The 16,960-nt window shown below is 50.8% G+C and overlaps 9 protein-coding genes across 9 annotated transcripts; 5 read left to right on the top strand and 4 right to left on the bottom strand.

Moving 5' to 3' along the window:
- Window positions 1–745: 745 nt before the first annotated feature.
- Aud_007542 (NAD-dependent succinate-semialdehyde dehydrogenase) lies at window positions 746–2,511 on the top strand (the record flags this gene model as incomplete). The annotated part of the gene is made up of 4 exons (XM_043292432.1): window positions 746–865; window positions 929–1,016; window positions 1,072–2,341; window positions 2,394–2,511. 4 exons carry the CDS (start codon window positions 746–748, stop codon window positions 2,509–2,511), a joined length of 1,596 nt encoding a protein of 531 aa, XP_043148367.1.
- Window positions 2,512–2,608: 97 nt separating this feature from the next.
- Window positions 2,609–3,361, bottom strand: Aud_007543 (histidine phosphatase family protein; the record flags this gene model as incomplete). The annotated part of the gene is made up of 3 exons (XM_043292433.1): window positions 2,609–3,023; window positions 3,082–3,183; window positions 3,246–3,361. 3 exons carry the CDS (start codon window positions 3,359–3,361, stop codon window positions 2,609–2,611), a joined length of 633 nt encoding a protein of 210 aa, XP_043148368.1.
- Window positions 3,362–3,401: 40 nt separating this feature from the next.
- Aud_007544 (acid phosphatase pho5) lies at window positions 3,402–4,172 on the bottom strand (the record flags this gene model as incomplete). The annotated part of the gene is made up of 1 exon (XM_043292434.1): window positions 3,402–4,172. The coding sequence occupies one exon, from the start codon at window positions 4,170–4,172 to the stop codon at window positions 3,402–3,404; it is 771 nt and encodes a 256-aa protein (XP_043148369.1).
- Window positions 4,173–6,332: 2,160 nt separating this feature from the next.
- Aud_007545 (uncharacterized protein) lies at window positions 6,333–7,659 on the top strand (the record flags this gene model as incomplete). The annotated part of the gene is made up of 2 exons (XM_043292435.1): window positions 6,333–6,344; window positions 6,499–7,659. 2 exons carry the CDS (start codon window positions 6,333–6,335, stop codon window positions 7,657–7,659), a joined length of 1,173 nt encoding a protein of 390 aa, XP_043148370.1.
- Window positions 7,660–7,720: 61 nt separating this feature from the next.
- Aud_007546 (uncharacterized protein) lies at window positions 7,721–8,714 on the bottom strand (the record flags this gene model as incomplete). Its single annotated transcript, XM_043292436.1, has 2 exons — window positions 7,721–8,070; window positions 8,126–8,714. The coding sequence occupies 2 exons, from the start codon at window positions 8,712–8,714 to the stop codon at window positions 7,721–7,723; spliced, it is 939 nt and encodes a 312-aa protein (XP_043148371.1).
- Window positions 8,715–9,646: 932 nt separating this feature from the next.
- On the top strand, window positions 9,647–11,047 carry Aud_007547 (uncharacterized protein; the record flags this gene model as incomplete). Its single annotated transcript, XM_043292437.1, has 1 exon — window positions 9,647–11,047. The coding sequence occupies one exon, from the start codon at window positions 9,647–9,649 to the stop codon at window positions 11,045–11,047; it is 1,401 nt and encodes a 466-aa protein (XP_043148372.1).
- A 359-nt stretch (window positions 11,048–11,406) lies between these two features.
- Aud_007548 (threonine dehydratase, biosynthetic) lies at window positions 11,407–13,226 on the bottom strand (the record flags this gene model as incomplete). Its single annotated transcript, XM_043292438.1, has 3 exons — window positions 11,407–12,707; window positions 12,762–12,978; window positions 13,041–13,226. 3 exons carry the CDS (start codon window positions 13,224–13,226, stop codon window positions 11,407–11,409), a joined length of 1,704 nt encoding a protein of 567 aa, XP_043148373.1.
- A 1,113-nt stretch (window positions 13,227–14,339) lies between these two features.
- On the top strand, window positions 14,340–15,026 carry rcf1 (respiratory supercomplex assembly factor RCF1; the record flags this gene model as incomplete). Its single annotated transcript, XM_043292439.1, has 3 exons — window positions 14,340–14,380; window positions 14,458–14,528; window positions 14,593–15,026. The coding sequence occupies 3 exons, from the start codon at window positions 14,340–14,342 to the stop codon at window positions 15,024–15,026; spliced, it is 546 nt and encodes a 181-aa protein (XP_043148374.1).
- A 1,277-nt stretch (window positions 15,027–16,303) lies between these two features.
- Aud_007550 (YbhB/YbcL family Raf kinase inhibitor-like protein) lies at window positions 16,304–16,898 on the top strand (the record flags this gene model as incomplete). Its single annotated transcript, XM_043292440.1, has 2 exons — window positions 16,304–16,427; window positions 16,486–16,898. 2 exons carry the CDS (start codon window positions 16,304–16,306, stop codon window positions 16,896–16,898), a joined length of 537 nt encoding a protein of 178 aa, XP_043148375.1.
- Between the last annotated feature and the right edge of the window lie 62 nt (window positions 16,899–16,960).

The following is a 16,960-nucleotide window of genomic DNA, read 5'->3' on the forward strand; positions in this document are numbered from 1 at the left end:
ACCCTGTCCATCAGCTGAATAGTTTCTTTAGGCGACTCAATTGATAAGGTAAACTATTCGGTCACATTTTGTAATTTACCGTAGTAGGTCGGTGTCCAGGAGTTGTACCATTGGCTGGGGCTACCGGAGCTTTTCGAATTATCGAATATTACTGGACAGAACTGCCGAGCTCCGATCCGCAATTCTGGCCGTGTTTTATCAATACGATTGATGTATTTGATATCGAAATTTGGGGTTGTTGACTAGGACTCTGATCCTCAACAGAGCAGCTATTTCTCTATCACTGCAGCTGGCGAATACGCAATGTGTACAGTCTCATAGTCTTCAAACAAATCAAGTCCAGCATGGGAATATCAGGGAGTGTAGGGTATAATGAGTGTTGTTCTAGAATGACGTCGACCCACGTGATGGACAGCTCCCCGCTTGAGGGAGTGGTGTAATGAAGGCTTGACGGCCTCGGAGCTACGATTAGTATTTATTTTACATACTCATCGTTGGATCCATATTTTTCAGGATTCTATAAAGTATAAAGATAACTTAATTCCCTTCTCCAGTAGATAGAGTATTTCTAAGGTCTTTTTATTTCCGCAACATCCCAGGACTCTATCGGCGGAAGAGCTTCACGACTTTCCCCGCATACTGAGATAGGGAGGAGAATCATATCAATTATCCTTTTTGCTTGTTCCGAACTTCCTGTGCGACTAAAGGTTACTTAGTCCCTTTAAGGGCTCATCATTCTATCACCATGGAGAGGATTATCCGTCCGGTTTCACGGCAATTGTTGAGATCGCGAGCTCGGTATCCCTTCGCCGTTCCTACGCTTCATGCCAAAAGATTATACTCAAAAAGCCATGTTGTACCTCCGGTAAGGCCGCTCTTGATTGAAGCTTGCATTTTAATGAGAATGAGCTCACAGCTGCTGCTTTAGCTGAAAGACCAGTCTCTCTTCATTGAGAAGGCCTATGTCAACGGAGAATGGGTAGACGCAGAGTCAGGAAAGACATTCGAAGTTCATGGTAACGCTTGTGCTCTCCTGGCGCCAGAATGAAACTTATCCCATGTCCAACCTAGATCCCGCCTCCGGAAGACTTATCGGCACATGTCCCGAATTCGACGTCCTCGACACAGAAAAGGCCATCGAGGCTGCATCAGCTGCCTTTCCCAAGTTCCGCGCCACCTTAGCGCGAGAGCGTGCCCGCATGTTGCGACGATGGTACCAATTGATGATGGATAATGCAGAAGATCTAGCAACATTGATCACATGGGAGAACGGGAAGCCCCTAGCTGACGCCAAGGGCGAGGTGAACTACGCAGCCGGCTTCTTCGAATGGTTCAGCGAGGAAGCACCCCGGATCTACGGCGACACGATCCCCGCGTCAGTGCCCGGTAACCGAGTCATGACGTTAAAGCAGCCCGTTGGTGTTTGCGGCTTGATCACTCCGTGGAATTTCCCCGCTGCTATGATCACAAGGAAGATCGGACCTGCTCTGGCCGCGGGTTGCACGGTTGTGTGCAAGACCCCTGGTGAAACACCCTTCACTGCCAATGCCCTTGCAGAGCTGGCTCATCGTGCGGGTATCCCCAAGGGGGTGGTCAACATCGTGACTTCGCTGAAAAATACGCCGGAGGTGGGAGAGGTGATCACGACCCATCCTGAAGTTCGCAAAGTTTCGTTCACCGGTTCGACCAATGTCGGTAGACTGCTCATGAAGCAGGCTTCGTCTACTATCAAGAAGGTGTCTTGGGAGCTCGGCGGAAACGCACCATTCATTGTGTTTGATGATGTCGAGGACCTCGATGCCGCAGTTGCCGGAGCCATTGCCTCCAAGTTCCGTAGCTCAGGACAGACCTGCGTCTGCGCTAACCGGATCTACGTTCAGAGAGGCGTGTACGATGAATTCGTTAAGCGCTTCGCCACAAAGGTCAAGGATTTCAAGCTGGGCGCCGGCTTCGAGGATGGCGTCACTCACGGCCCGCTTATCCACGAACGCGCCGCCGAGAAAGTCGACCAGCACGTCAAGGACGCTCAAGCCAAGGGAGCCAAGCTTGTCGCCGGAGGCCAAAGAGTCCCCGAGTTGGGTCCCACCTTCTACGAGCTGACTGTCCTGGCGGAGATGAGCAAGGATATGTTGCTGGCCTCCGAGGAGACATTCGGCCCCGTGGCTGGAATCTTCCCCTTTGAGACCGAGAAAGAGGTTGTCGAGCTGGCCAATAGTGCTGAGGTCGGACTCGCGGGTTACTTCTTCAGTGGTAACGTCAAGCGTATTTTCCGGGTTGCGGAGGCGCTGGAGGTCGGTATGGTGGGGGTCAACACAGGACTCATTAGCGATGTCGCCTCTCCGTAAGTGTCCCTGTCAGACCGGAAGCTACTGCGTTGTGCTAACTTTCACTAGGTTCGGTGGTGTTAAGCAGAGTGGTTTCGGCCGCGAGGGCAGCAAGTACGGAATCGACGAGTTCCTTACGATCAAGAGCGTGACCTTTGGTGGTATGGGTGAGCCATTGCAATCGTAGAGAGGCTGAATCATACGGGATACTTGGAGAACATTTGAATGCGAATCTGTAATTTACAAGTCACAGTAATGACAACATGGGCCATTGATCAACCGTCTTAATCACACTTCGTGTCATCACGGTAATTATCTTTAGTCGCCGTACTGTAATCCCACCAGAAGTTTAAGTGTTGAGGATCCGATTTTGGGATCTCGCACTCCGAGCCATAATCCGGTAAATCTTGCCTCAGGATCGAGGCATACTCCTCCAAGGGACAGGAATAGCCTGGACCAGTCTGGCAGGCACGGAACGGCACCACGGCTTCGTTCAAAACCAATCGGACGTATATTCCTGCAGGCGAGATTGCCGTGGCGTTGCAACTCAGTCGCTCCATGTTGAGATGGCCTCCCATTGGCACCAGCTCGCTACTTGACCATGAATGGCCGAAGGCGACACGGTCAAGTGGGAGATCTTCGGGCGGGTTGAGGATACCCAGTGCATCGATGATGGGGGTGATATCGGTATCATGAGCACTGCAAGTAAAGATGTCAGCTACAATTGCGGAGGCAGATGGTAGGGCGGCCCACGTACAAGTTTAAAAAGAGGGAGCCGGACGAAGGTCCCTGCTCGAGAAGAGTGAGACTAGCATTGACGTATACGGAGCCGACTGGACGCATCTTCCTGTTTCCGGGCCTAGGAGCAATGAAACAGTCAACGCTGCCCCTGTACCGGCTGAAAGTGTGAGATCGACTTACCCAGCGCAATAGTAAAAGTGTAGATCCCAGATATACCCCAGGCTGACCCATTCATCCATGGTGAACACCCTTGTCCAATCAGAATGTCCACGGACGCTGGGTTCATAGGATGCCATTGCTTGTGAGGTTAGAAAATGGTAGACAAGCCAGCAGATTCTAAAGGAGCGGTCTACTCATCAACCAGAATATATCCGTCGACGTCAAGTTCAGACTGGGATACTGGACATTGAGCCGCTGCGCCGCACCCTCAAGCTGGGGCAACGACTGCGGCCATGCATCGCAAATACGCTGCGCATGGAGATCACGAGCATGACACGTACGCGATAGGGCATTCGCGCCCTGACGAGCCGATTCGGAGATGATATTGATAGCCGCTTTCGTCTTGTACTCGTCATCACCGAAGAACCCCTCCCCGAACATTCGAGCCGTGTCCACGATACGGCCGGCGTCACTAGCGAACAGAGGGACAAGCGTCTCTTCGTCCCAGAGGTGGCCGTATCGATTTCGTGCATCCATGCCGTGCCTGTAGGTGTCCTGAATACCGTTGTACGGTCCAGTGGTGGTTTCCTTGTCATAGTAGCAACTTGAAGGGACGAAGTAAGTCCAATTCTTGACAAAATTCAGATCACCATCGACGTGAGGCTCGTCCAGAGCAGCCTTCTTGACTTTTTGCAGGGCCTTTTCTATCTTTGGTCCTTCGCTTGCGAGAGGGTATCGCTCCCCGTGGCGTTTGATCATGATCACCTGGTCGACCGAACAGCCTGCCGGAGGGTCGCGATTGATCCCGTAGTTGGTGCGGTCCACATATGGTCCCATTGCACCATTGTGTTTGAGGATGTTATTTCCATCAAGCGTTTGCTGCGAGAATAGCAGTGTTGCAGTGGTCGCTGGGACTAAGACCAGGAATTGCGCATAACTGCGAACCATGATGTGTGGAGGTTGTCCAAGCTCTTTTTCATACCCAGAGGCTGCTAGATAGTTCACACAGTGTGAGTGGACTTAGACACGGGTGAGAAGTTCGCGAGTCCTGGAACAAACATACCTGAGGGCCGGGGTTCTTCTCGCATTCCTGGGCCACGGGAGCGATAAGATCCCGGGCCCAATCTTGCAACATCAAAAGGAATGCTGTTAAGGAAGCCACTGATTTATACGTGTGCGCATGCTATTGCTCGTTCATCCACAATGGCTGCAGCCTGCGATAGAACGACAGTTGGTGGTAGCGGTGGGATCTCGTAACAACTGGAGCGCCACAATATCTGAACTCGGACGCTCTTTTATGAGATCGTTGGCCACTTAAGCTCGAGGTGAGTTTCTGGATATGCTGGCAGATTTGAAAAGGGGTTGGTTGAACAAGTGCATGGAATCAAGACGAAACAGATGTAGAGGAGAATGGTCTTCTGCAAAGAAGTGACATAGTGAGACAGTTGTCTAATGTACAAAATACCACGAGCGCCGGAACGAATAACCGATAATAAAGTTGACCATGCATATCCCGAGTATCACAACGAAACCATATTTTCAATAAAGCATGTCTGTGCCGAATCCAACCAAGCACCGTACCGTGATACAGTCGATAAGGCTTCTTTCATGGTTCAAACAGTAGATGAAAATCGTTTCCCCCTTTCTCTGCTCTATGTTGCACGCAATCATTTTCCTTGACGTTGCTTGTGCTTAGGATTCTTCGAACTGCATTTGTGGGTGGTCAGACTGTGTCGAATGCAAAGGGCGCCGCCGATACTCACCAGATAATGTAAACCCGGTTCTTCCTGCGAACAGGCTATTGACAACCAGCCGTTAGTATGATGTTGACCATGCACGCATCATAATTTCATACCTTGCAACCATCGCATAACCGCTTAACGGACGATCTCGTCTTCATGCCCCGAACCTGCTCGAGTTGCCGCACCGTGGACCCCACAACACCGACATTGCTATCTTGCTGCTTCGTAAAACGTAGGCTCCGAAGGCTGTTGCCGACCGATACTCTTGATAGTTGTGATAGTGACCGCGAGAGGAACTGGTGAGAGAATGGCTGACTCGGGAGAAGTTGGCGGAGGGCCCGGGTTGAAGAACCCAAGACGGAGCGAAAGGACAGCATAGTAAAGAATAGCGGAAAGGACTGATAGCCTTTACCGCGACAATTCGTTCTTGATCGGCCGTCAGCGGTGCAAAGGATCAGATGGTCAGCTCCATGCTCCCAAGGTCATCAAATCCGCGGAGCAAATGTTCGCCGGAGTTTCTGTATCGCCGAGGTCCGGGTCCATCACCGTCCACCAATCCATAGGCAGATACTACATGCAGTCAAGGTTCCATGGACGATTTACTTCGTTTGTTTAGTTACTACTATGACAGGCCTTTGTACCAGATACCGCTAGGGATTCCTTCGACTGTGGTGAAATGTACTAAATGAAGTCAGGACGTCAGGTTCCGCTTCAACCCTACCTGGAACGACACAAGCCGGGGTCGGCGCTTGACCAGAATTGAAGCGCGTCTCTTTGACGATGCTCTGTTTCGCTGGTGAAAGGGAAGTTCGTGGACAGAAAAGAAACTGGAGGTTCGCCGGAGCCTTCACCATTAATACAGCCGATATCCAAAGAGGCGGAGCTTATCTAGTTTATGGCTGTGGACCTGCATCTCAATGATGGAGAGCAGTATGGAGAGCAGTATGGAGAGCAGAGGCCCTCACTCTACCGCCAGATGTTCTTTCTTTCGAATCATATATACGTATATATCGCTAGCCCTCAGGATTCTCATGACATAGTTTGGTCCCTGTGTCCCATATCCAACGTTCAATATGTTGTTCTTTGACCTCCCCTTGGAAATCTTGCAAGGGATTCTCGATTTTATTGTTATCCAACAGAGGCACCAATCGGTCCAACTTCGTCTGGTGACTTGTGAGCCTGCATCGGCCCCTAATGGTCGTTATGTGGCTGGAACGCTGAACCTCTAGGGTTGTTCGACCATGAAATCATGCTTGCAGAAGCCAGGAACAGAATCCCGAAGGCGATAGGCTATTCTGGTTGCGAAGTAGTAGCCTACGGGAAAGTTTTATGGTGCCCTACTTTCTCCATCAGGGACGAGATGAAGATGGCTCCTCAGGTGCTGATATCATATGCCTGATGAACCACTGGGTGGATCGTCTTGCGCGGGACTCAACCAAGGGTAGCGAGAGAAACCGGCTGCGTTATCAATTCATGAAGCGACATTTATCACGCACAAACTACGAGTTTTGCGCGTCGCTCTAACGGCCTAGGGTGACGCCATTGGCTTTGAGCCGTCGTATGAACTTTTGTTTGCGGCAACGTATAATGGGGACCAGGATACGCGCCGCATCCGCGAGGATGGAAAGTCGAGGCTGTTCGAGGATCGACTTATCGAAGCAGCGGTCAAGTCCCTCCATCCGAAGATCGTGGAGATGCTTCTGCGGCGTGGCGCCAGGATTCACCCAGAGGGGTCAGATGATAAAACCGGGGACTCCCCGGTGGTACTGGCCGTTGAATACTGGAGTCCGAAGATCCTCCAACTCCTCCTGCAGTCCAAGTTCGGTCTCAGGACCTCTGGCGTGGCGTGTCAGCGCCCAACTGTCGAGGCGATGAGCGTGAATCGGGCAGAAGCTCTGGAGATGCTACTGGACTTTTACACCGCACCGCTATCCGAATCGCGCTTTCTTTTGGCGGAGGGCCTTCGGGAGGCTTGCAGGTCAGGCCGCAATGACTTCGTCCCTCTCCTCCTTGACAACGGAGCCGACGTCAATGAGGCGCTCAACTACACTAGGAACCTTCAGCAACCACGACGTCTGGCGTATGCCGGCTGGAAAGGCCAGGTGGGAGTAATGTGTCTCCTACTGGCCAGGGAGGCGAGCCTCGGTGAGCACGCCAACAGATCAATCGATGTTCCTTCTGGAGGCCAGACAATGCGCGCAGTAGCATGGGGCGGCCACTACGACGCGACGGAGGTCATTGACACTAGCCTCCGGCTAGGTATCCGTGACTGGACTGGCGTGATGTTTCTCCTGAGTTGCCAGCCAAACACGGCGAAGCTCGGGAGAACGATCCTTGATGACGGCCATCTCCGTCTGAGTCTCCTGCTAGTTTCCGACGATGACGACAGCCCCGTACTGGCATACCTCGTGCTTCTGGCCTGCAGGCATGGCAATTTCGAATATCTCAAGGCGTTATTTGACCGCGGCGCGCCGCTGAACGACAACGCCGTTTACCTCCGAAGGAGATATCCGCCCCCCATTGTGATGGCCATGTGCTGGCACCAAGATGCTCTTATGGAGGCCTTGACAAAGCTCGAGCACATGAGGTTGATCCATTGCAAAGAATTATTGGGAATCGCTTCAAGCAAGGGGACTTTCCTTGCGATCCCCCTCCTCGTCCTCCATGCCATTGGTGTTTTTCTCCTGCGGTAAATTGAGTGCTGCTGCTGTATGGAAATGGCCTGTATTCAAGTGGTATGAACATGATATACAATCAAATAACCCCGGAGAGAAAAGCAGAGATAATAACCAGAATCCTCAAAGCAAACTTGGTACGTGCAGTAAAACGCGATGCCAACGAGCCGCTGACTTGGCCTATCAAGTCACTGGTGTCCTCTGGCTTCACAGCCACGTATTGGATGTCAGGCCGAGACAAATTCGACTCTGGATAGAAGACAGTGATGATCGGCGTCGCACCCAGAACCATATTCTTCAGATTACTCGATCCATTGGTATTGACGAAACCGTTGGAATCCACGAGAGTGAGGTTATAGTCGCCGCCGGACGACGAATGACAGTTTCCACTGCTGCTTGCGCTGGCAGTATTCCGGCGATTCATGAAGGCTATCAAGTAAATCAGATCACGCCATTTGACGAGGTTGATTGAATCAGTTCTTACCTTGAAAGTGCAACTCCCGTAGGTTATAGTTCTGGCACGAGGTTGGCCGATCGCTGGTTGTTGTCTCTACCAACTTCTTACACATATTCGATAGATCATGATCATTCTGGGGAATCAGTTCTTGCGCAGTATTGTTCATTAGGGCCGTCAGATCTCGAACGCAATCATCGGAAAGTTCCTGAGTACGTCGACCGTCCGTGTTGGCGTCAGAGTAGAGAGGCTCGGAGGCACCATGGTAGAAGATACTGCAGGCGCGAAAGGACGCATTTTGAATAGAGCCAGCATCTGAGCCAAGGCCAAAATAGAAATCACGTTCGATCTGAATGAAATTGTTCCGTCCTGAATCGTCAGAGCTGTTCTGGATATGGACGCCCAGCGTCCATGAAAGTTGGGTAGAGCCATTGTTGACCAAGGGTGAATCGAAGAATGTAGTTCCAGCTGCCGAAGAGCTGTTATCTGCTGCTATGCAGTGTGACAGTGCACGGCTTTCGAGAGCAGGGTTCTTGCCATTCAGATTGGCTGCACCTGGAGATATCAAGAGCGAGGAAAATGACAGAAAAGAGGGACGCGTGACTATTGACAACTGCATTGCTAGGAGTGTGAATCCACATACAATTCGGTTGCTAGTTTATTGAGAGTACTAATGTCTGAAACCACACTCAAAGCAATTGGCGCCTTTCATGGTACTTATGCTACATTTGATGACCGGGGGGCAGTGCACCAAGGCAGACTTGACAATTGACGACCATCTACTTTCATTGTTAGCTTGTTGGTTTCCCAACTGCTAACAAGAAGCATTAATCCATATTGAGGTTGATTTGGTATATGCTCTGCTGAAAGTGCTCGACAGGCACGGCCAGATGGGCAATAATATAACACTGATGCGGTCCAACTATATGTCTCTGGCCAAGCATGTTCTTTTTATGAGTGTAAGCCACATTAACTAAGACTAGGCAGAATTACCCCATTCTCAACCACGCTTCGTGATATGCAGAAAAATAGTCCAGTTATTGATTTGGGAATTGATTGCATCCTATGGTTTGCCTACTCCAGCCATTAGGGCAGGCTTCTAGGGTTCCCGTTCCTCAGTCGCGGAGGTAACCCGAGATAGTAAACAATAGAACGGTTACCTGTCAACAATCCCAAGAACTGCTCGCACCACGTCTCCAAAGATGTATTACCAATACTATGATCCTCCGCCACCAGAGCCCCTGAAGTCAGGCGTCTTCACCTACGACAAAGACGGCATCAAAGCAGGAGGTTTTACCCGAGCACCTTTTGAGGAGTTGAGACTTGCTCTTCCGCAAAAATGCGTCTAGTGCTCGCGTCAGGTCTGCAACCAAGCCGTGGGTCACAGCGCAGTTACATCTTTACGGAATCCCTTTTCAGGCAAAGGCTAGTGCAGCCCAATTAAAGAGTTCTCTAGAGACTGCGGTGAAGAACAGGCAGGTGAGGAAAGCGGATTTGACTACGATGGCGTGGAACTGATCGCCCAAGTGCTTATATCCGACACCAGCAGTGATGGCCATCGAGAGGTCCCTGGCTGAACAATACCGCAACCTGGAAAGAGCTCGTGAGGAACGCATCAGCCGTGAACGCGCGGCTGAATTTGCAGCACTGGATTCTCCTTCTCGCGAGGCTCGCTTTGATCCTCGCTTGTTCCTTGCCAAGTATTTCCTCGGGCCGAACGGTGCCCCAGATAAAGAGAAGCAGAGAGAGCCGTTGATACTTGAAGATTTTGATAAATCGGATTTCTCAAAGGCCGTGCAGGCAGTACCAGGTCTTGTCGCGCGTGTAACGAGGCGACTGACTGTAGTTGGATGGGCCGATACCTTTGCGCGCGGACTCGACGCTGCCTTCGCAACTTGTTCTGCACCTGGCGCTCCGCTCGACATCCCCACAACCGAGGCTAATTTCGACCTTGACCGTTTCATGGCAAAATATTTCCTTGACGGCTTGAATGGTAAGCCTGATCCGAAGCAGACCACCGAGCCAATCGAGCTCTGCCCATTCTTTGAGCATCTGCCACGCCTCATAACTGTTGTAGACTCCATACCAGGGCTACACCTTATACGGGTTAAAGGTGCATGGAACTCTGAGTACACGATCGTTGGCTGGGATATCGCCAAGGTCATGGCTATCAAGAAGGGACACGAAGATAAAAGGGAACGAGAAATGGCTGAAAAAGAAGCCAAAAAGCGTGCAGAAAGGCAAAAATGCTGGCACAAGGCGTTGCAGCCTCATCGGGATTATATGAAAAGCTACCGCCCTCCCGCTGGTCCGCTGAAGCTGGATGATCTGGTGGGTTCGTATTCCATTCTCTGCGAAGCAATAGATGAACACCTGGGTAATTACCATGACGACTTGACGCTCGAAATCCAGAAACCAGCAAGCGCAAATGGAGTAGTGGCCGCATTCAATCTTGGTCTCATTGAAGGAACCATGCTGCTAGCGTTGTCCGATGATGCACTGCACCGTCTCCGTGAAGAACAGCCTCCTGAGTTGGCCTATCACGAAGAGGAAGAGGAAGAGGAAGATGACGATGAAGATGAATCCGATAGCTATGGCTCGAACTCGAAAAAACGCAAAGCAAGTGGATCACCAGGAGGACAAGCTATCAGACGCCGGCTGGGTGAGACGCCCAAACCGAATCGTGTGTACCTCCAGTGGGGCGGACGAATGGTCGACGCCGAAATTGAGGTCGATGAGGGCGATGAACACACCGGATATCTCGACTTTGACGCTTCAAAGGCAACAGCCCGCGGAGAATGGGTCTATCCGGCGATGTGGGGTAAAGAAAGAAAGCTTGCTTTCTCGATTTATAAACGTGGAGATCAACCTCGAGAAACTCCCAGGAATTGGAATTACTGGACCCAGAAGTGGTACGACATAGAATGCAGGGATCGCTGGGGCCGTCGGTGACTTGTATAAACATCAGGACAGAAGGGAGTGGCATCCAACAGACAGCCTGGAAGTGACTGGATTTCAAGCCGACGATGGATCTGTCCCTTCTGCTCGTAAAAACATTACAGCCGATCCGCTGGTGCTATGATATCATTCCACCTTGTATTCTCAAGCCGATGAGAATTGAAATCCATTGCTATATGCAAGCCAGTTCATTAAAAGCAGGCTTCAGCCTCTAATCTATCTGATGCCTCGATCCGAACGCCGACGAAAGTGAAGTACTCTTTTTTATCCCGAGAGAAAAATCAGCAACCCGAACCTGTCAAGTATTCCCTCTAACGGAAACGCAAAATAACGAAGAATGCCGATGCACGTTGTTAACAACGGAGGAATGTCTGGTAAGTGGGAGAGTCGGTTTGCTCGCTGAACGGATAGCCGAGGTCTTTGAGGAAGGCCTCCAGATCCTTCTTCTCGTCATTCGGGCACTGAATGCCTGCCAGGACCTTTCCAACATCGCCACCATAGTTGCGGTAGTGGAACAGGGAGATGTTCTGGTTAGGCCGGAGCGTGGTGAGGAACTTGGCCAAAGCTCCCGGACGCTCTGGAAATTCGAACATGAAAAGACGTTCATCCTTGACGTCGCAGCGTCCTCCAACCAGGAAACGCACGTGTCGCTTGGCAAGCTCATCATCGCTCAGATCCTTCGCGGGCATGCCGGCCTTTTCGAGCTGATCCATAATCTTCGCCAAGTCTTCGCGACCTGTCAGCGCAGACAAGGAGATACCCATCAGGACATCGGCGGACTCCGAACGAGCATAACGGTAACTGAAGGCGGTCACGGCTTGAGGAAGGATCACCTCGATGAGATTTGCGAAAGCACCAGGCTTCTCCGGGATGTTGACGCTTAGCAGCGCCTCCTTCCGCTCTCCCAAAGCAGCACGTTCAGCAACAAAACGCAAGCGGTCGAAATCCATGTTTGCGCCAGATGTGATGGCAACCAGCTCTCTGTTCGTGTCGGGGCTAGGGTTCTGGGCGATGTACTTCTTGAGACCTGCGAGTGCCAGGGCACCTGCGGGCTCGATGATAGATCTGGTATCCTCAAAGGCATCCTTAATGGCGGCACACGTCTCGTCAGTCGTAACCAAGATGACCTCGTCAACCACCTCACGGGCGAGACGATACGTTTCCTCGCCAACAGTCTTCACAGCGGCACCGTCCGCAAACAGTCCAACCTCCCTAAGGAAGACTCGAGATCCCTCACCCAACGACCGGGCCATGGCATCGGCATCGTAGGCCTCAACTCCGATAACCTTCACATGCGGCGCGATGCGCTTCAGATAAACCCCGATACCGGCAACCAGCCCCCCTCCGCCAACAGCGCAGAAAACAGCCTCGAGTTTCTCCAAGTTTGCTTGGCGCAGAATTTCCATTCCAATGGTACCCTGTCCCGCAATCACGTACGGATCATCGAAGGGAGGAATGCTGGTAAGACCGTGCTGCTTCTCCAGTCGATGAGCTTCCTCCTTGGCAGCGTCGAAGTCGGTGCCGTGAAGGATGACACTGCCGCCGAGACGGGCGACATTCAGATGCTTGATGGCAGGGGTGCCCGAGGGCATGACGATGGTCGCGGGGATCTTGAGCTTGCGAGCGGAGAATGCAACGCCTTGTGCGTGGTTACCTATATACCTATCAGCTCTCCTCGAGGTGAGTCACCAGGGCGAAAGGCTCTGACCTGCGGAGCATGCGATAACACCCTTCCACCGCTGCTCGGGGGTCAAATGCGCCATCTTGTTGTAAGCTCCACGGAGCTTGAAGCTGAATACAGGGAGCATGTCCTCCCGTTTGAGAAGCACCCGACATTCCAGACGATTGCTGAGGTTGATGGCATGATGGAGCGGTGTCTCCTGAATAACATCGTAGACCCGTGACGTCAGGATAAGGCGGAGGTACTGTCGTTAGGATGGTGGTTAACTATTTCCTGGAAACAAATTCATTTGAGTTAGAACCTTACATCTGGGTAGCCATTGGGGAGCAGAAATGCATCTGGGATACCCCAGTCACGGGATAAGCCCAGCGCGGTGTTTTGATCCTTCTCCGAGGGGGGAGTGGGAGCGGCGGTGTACTCAGTCAGAGCGAGGTTGCTCAGCTTTGCATTGACCGGAGTTGTCGTTCCGTTCGTAGCAGGTTGATCGGGCATAATGAGACCTGTCTCTGAAACTGAAGACACTGATTGCGATTTAGAGTCAGAAAGAACGCAATCCAAGGAGTCAGCGGCGATATCGAAAATTCGCAGGTAGTGGCACAATCACGCCTTCGACAAACATTAATCCTTTCTGCGGGGCCACCCTTCTAGAATGCCGCGATCGGAGCGGAATTGGTTGACTCATCAGCCCTCACCTGGAGCCCTAACTTCCCTGCAGGTAAAGGTATCTTCTGCGACATCCTGTTGAGTATTTTCCTTATCACAAACTGAGACCTGTTAATTATTATCTTGGTATACTCATATCTGAGCATAAGCTTGTGGACGTCTTCCTGGAGGGTCTGATTTAGTTCAATCCGCGATAACCAGTACCAACCACATATGTGGCAACTGGCATACCTCTCAGATGGTGCGGACTACTAATGAGTCTGATCGTCGGAAAGCTTGGCTAACTATAAACTCCTGACGTTCAAGTGGCTGCTCTTCAATGGACGTCGGTCGTGAATCAAATAGAAGCCTAAATTCATTTTGTTTTCTGCGAGGCCGTGTATGTATCATCCCTAGTTCCTATGTAAGAAATTAGATAGTCTCCAGTCACGAGAGCAGGTGTAGCATTATCCTCAATTATAATGATAGGACAAGGAGTTACCTACCGATACGCAGCACTGCCTATCTCATTTAGCCCTGATTCGTCTTTCCACGGTGTACCTCTCTACCTCACGGTGTAGACAGCTTCAAAATCGCTGTCAGTGAATGATGTAAAAAACAAGACTATGGTAACGTACGATACAGATACTGAATTTTACCGCAAAGATCTCCGGATTCTCCGCAACGTCATGTTGTCTCTGGAAATTCGATCGATCGAGGCGACATCTGCCTTAATTTGGAAAGAGAGAGTGGTTAGAGGAATACAATCCGCTTGAATCATTCAATCGTTCCTTTTCTATTCCGGCCCTTGCAAGACCGGTACTCTTTGCACTGCTCTCCTCCATTTTCAGTTGGATTTTGGAATAGTGGCGTGTGAATCACCCTTGAATCAATTCCGCGGCTGCTCGATAACTTTTTCGCGAACCCAAGAACTCACCCCGTGATACCTCATCCGAAGACAAGATGCTCAACGAACCCCTTCCTTCCTCCATGGAGGACAACCCGTACGTACCGGATCATCTTCGTCGCTACCTGTTGAGACGCGGAGGAACAGGATTGCTAACCAATCATAAACCACCAGCCAATTCAAGGAGGAAACCTCTCTCCAGAAATTCCGCAGACGACTCAAGGAGGAACCCTTGATCCCGCTAGGTGAGTTGAGTTGAGATACGCATCTTCCTGTAGCTCCGGTCTAACGCGGATTCTTGCCTTTCAGGATGCGCCGCCACATGCTATGCCCTCTACCGCGCGTACAGGTCGATGAAGGCCGGCGACTCGGTCGAAATGAACAAGATGTTCCGTGCTCGTATCTACGCCCAATTCTTTACACTTGTCGCTGTTGTTGCTGGAGGCATGTACTTCAAGACGGAGCGCCAGCAACGGAGGGAGTTCGAGAAGATGGTGGAGCAGCGAAAGGCGCAGGAGAAGCGGGATGCTTGGTTGCGTGAACTTGAAATCCGAGACAAGGAAGATAAGGACTGGAGGGAGCGTCATGCTGCCATTGAAGCTGCTGCCAAGGAAGCGGGCAAGAGGCCAGCGCCGAAAAAGACCCCAGAGCAGGACGCTGCTCGGTCAGCTATTGAGCCTGCCGATGAAAAGTCGATTGGGGTACTAGCTGCTGTAAGAGATTTATGGATGCAGCAAAAGTGAACTTCGACACTACGAAAGTCCGTCATTTACAATGTGGTTTCCTCGCTATAACATGTACATATATACATTTCAGGGTCCTGTAAGAATAAGAGAAGCTCTCCTTCGCCAGCCAAGTTTGAGCCAGATGCCTTGTAGCAGATGCGACTCATGGGTCGACTCCGACGAGATAGATTCAACTCGCGATTTGTTCGTCGATATACCGTTTCATAGTTTCGAACTCGGCTTTTCCAGTCTACCAAATTGTCAATCGACAGGCTTGAACTCAGGGGCAATGCCTCCTACCGAGATGAGATATCGTATGTGTTGCTTTATTACAATTAAAAAGTTAGCTATGAGCTTCTGGGCCGTTTGGCAGATACTCACCAAGTCGGTTACGTTGCGATGCCGCTCAAATCCTGAACGAGCGTAGCTGTGCAACTCATCCCGAGTCGATGATTTAGGAATCTCTTTATGGTCGAGATATCAATCAGCTTGCAAGCCTCAAATGGCATGCCAACTCAGATCTAGATTCCGAATACGGGAGACTAACTGTTCAGCGCCCTGACTATCTCGCGCCATAGACCGAGGACACGCTGTCTTTGTACGAACTAACAGTCGCATCAATATAGCTTCAAAGATGCTTGATGTGGATAGATGTACATACATGATCCAAGCTAATTGCTGGCTTCCTGAGTTTCGAAGGCTGGCTGCGGGAGACAGAGGCAAGCAGTCTCAAAGATGAACGCATCTTTTCATAAGCTGCCTAAGTCGAGATATGGAAAGTGACGACATCGACCATTAAGACGCCCCGAACTGCTTCATCGCTGCTAGGTATACTCGAAAAAATATCCGACATATTCAGATAATAGTAATCCAATGGCGGTGGAAGCAAGGCGGTGAAATAGAATTTCAAGCGGTGTACTGTCTTGTATCATACAGTTGAATACGGTATATCATACCTACCTTACCAAGGTGTCTAGGTATACCTACCCACCTAGTGGATTGGTTTTGACAGAGAGTTTCATGTATCTATTCTGCGTCTCCATCGCAGGGCGGACAGGTCAGGGGTAATGATATTGTCAATATGAGAACCACATGAGGGCAACGCTAAATAGAGTTGATGGGACGCCTCTGTTACCTCCAGTACCTCCATTAAGCCCGTTAACACCGAACCACCCATGGGCAGGTTGTACAGGCCTCCCCTTCCTTTATCTGACTCCTATTACTTGGCTTCATCTATAAACTTGGCACCTTTGTCGAGATAAGCAGGTTCGTATTCATGGACTAATCGATACAAAATGCCGTCCATTCCATCTGTCGAGGCCGTCTTGTCTGCTGCCGAGAAGGATAGCTCCAAGCTTCTTGGCCTGGCGTTCGGCGAGCAACGCATCACGACGCCTGGCCAATACCTTCCTAGAAGTGGTTAGTAGGCTGAAGAAAAAAGATAGGTTAGTTACTGATGCGCGAACTCTGCATCTAGATGCAAAGAAAGAGCCTCAGATTTCCTTCAACGTTTCATCAGGCACCTATATTGTTATCAATCTGGACCTCGATACTCCCTTTCCATCACTCAGCTTCCTAGGACCAGTCCTACACTGGATTCATCCGGGATTCAAGCCGTCGAAAAATACCACCGTCACGGGCGAGACCATCTTGACAACATCTGCCCCTTTCGTTGCGAACTATATCGGCCCTTCGCCTCCGCCAGTCAGCTCGCCGCACCGGTATGTTTTCTTGCTGTACGAGCAACCGGACGGCTTCGATGTCGAGAAGTATGCTCCAAAGAATGGAAAGCCCGTTGGTCTCTGGCCGAGAATACGGTATGATCTGGATGCATTCGCGAAGGAAGTGAACCTGGGACCAGTTTTGGCGGCGAACTATTTCCGTACCTGAGATTGGATCATTTTGTTTGATGGAGAACTGAGATAATTATAATACTTATTGCCATAGTAGTT

This window comes from Aspergillus udagawae (genome assembly GCF_001078395.1).
Source record: "Aspergillus udagawae IFM 46973 DNA, scaffold_5, whole genome shotgun sequence".
Classification (NCBI taxonomy): domain Eukaryota; kingdom Fungi; phylum Ascomycota; class Eurotiomycetes; order Eurotiales; family Aspergillaceae; genus Aspergillus; species Aspergillus udagawae.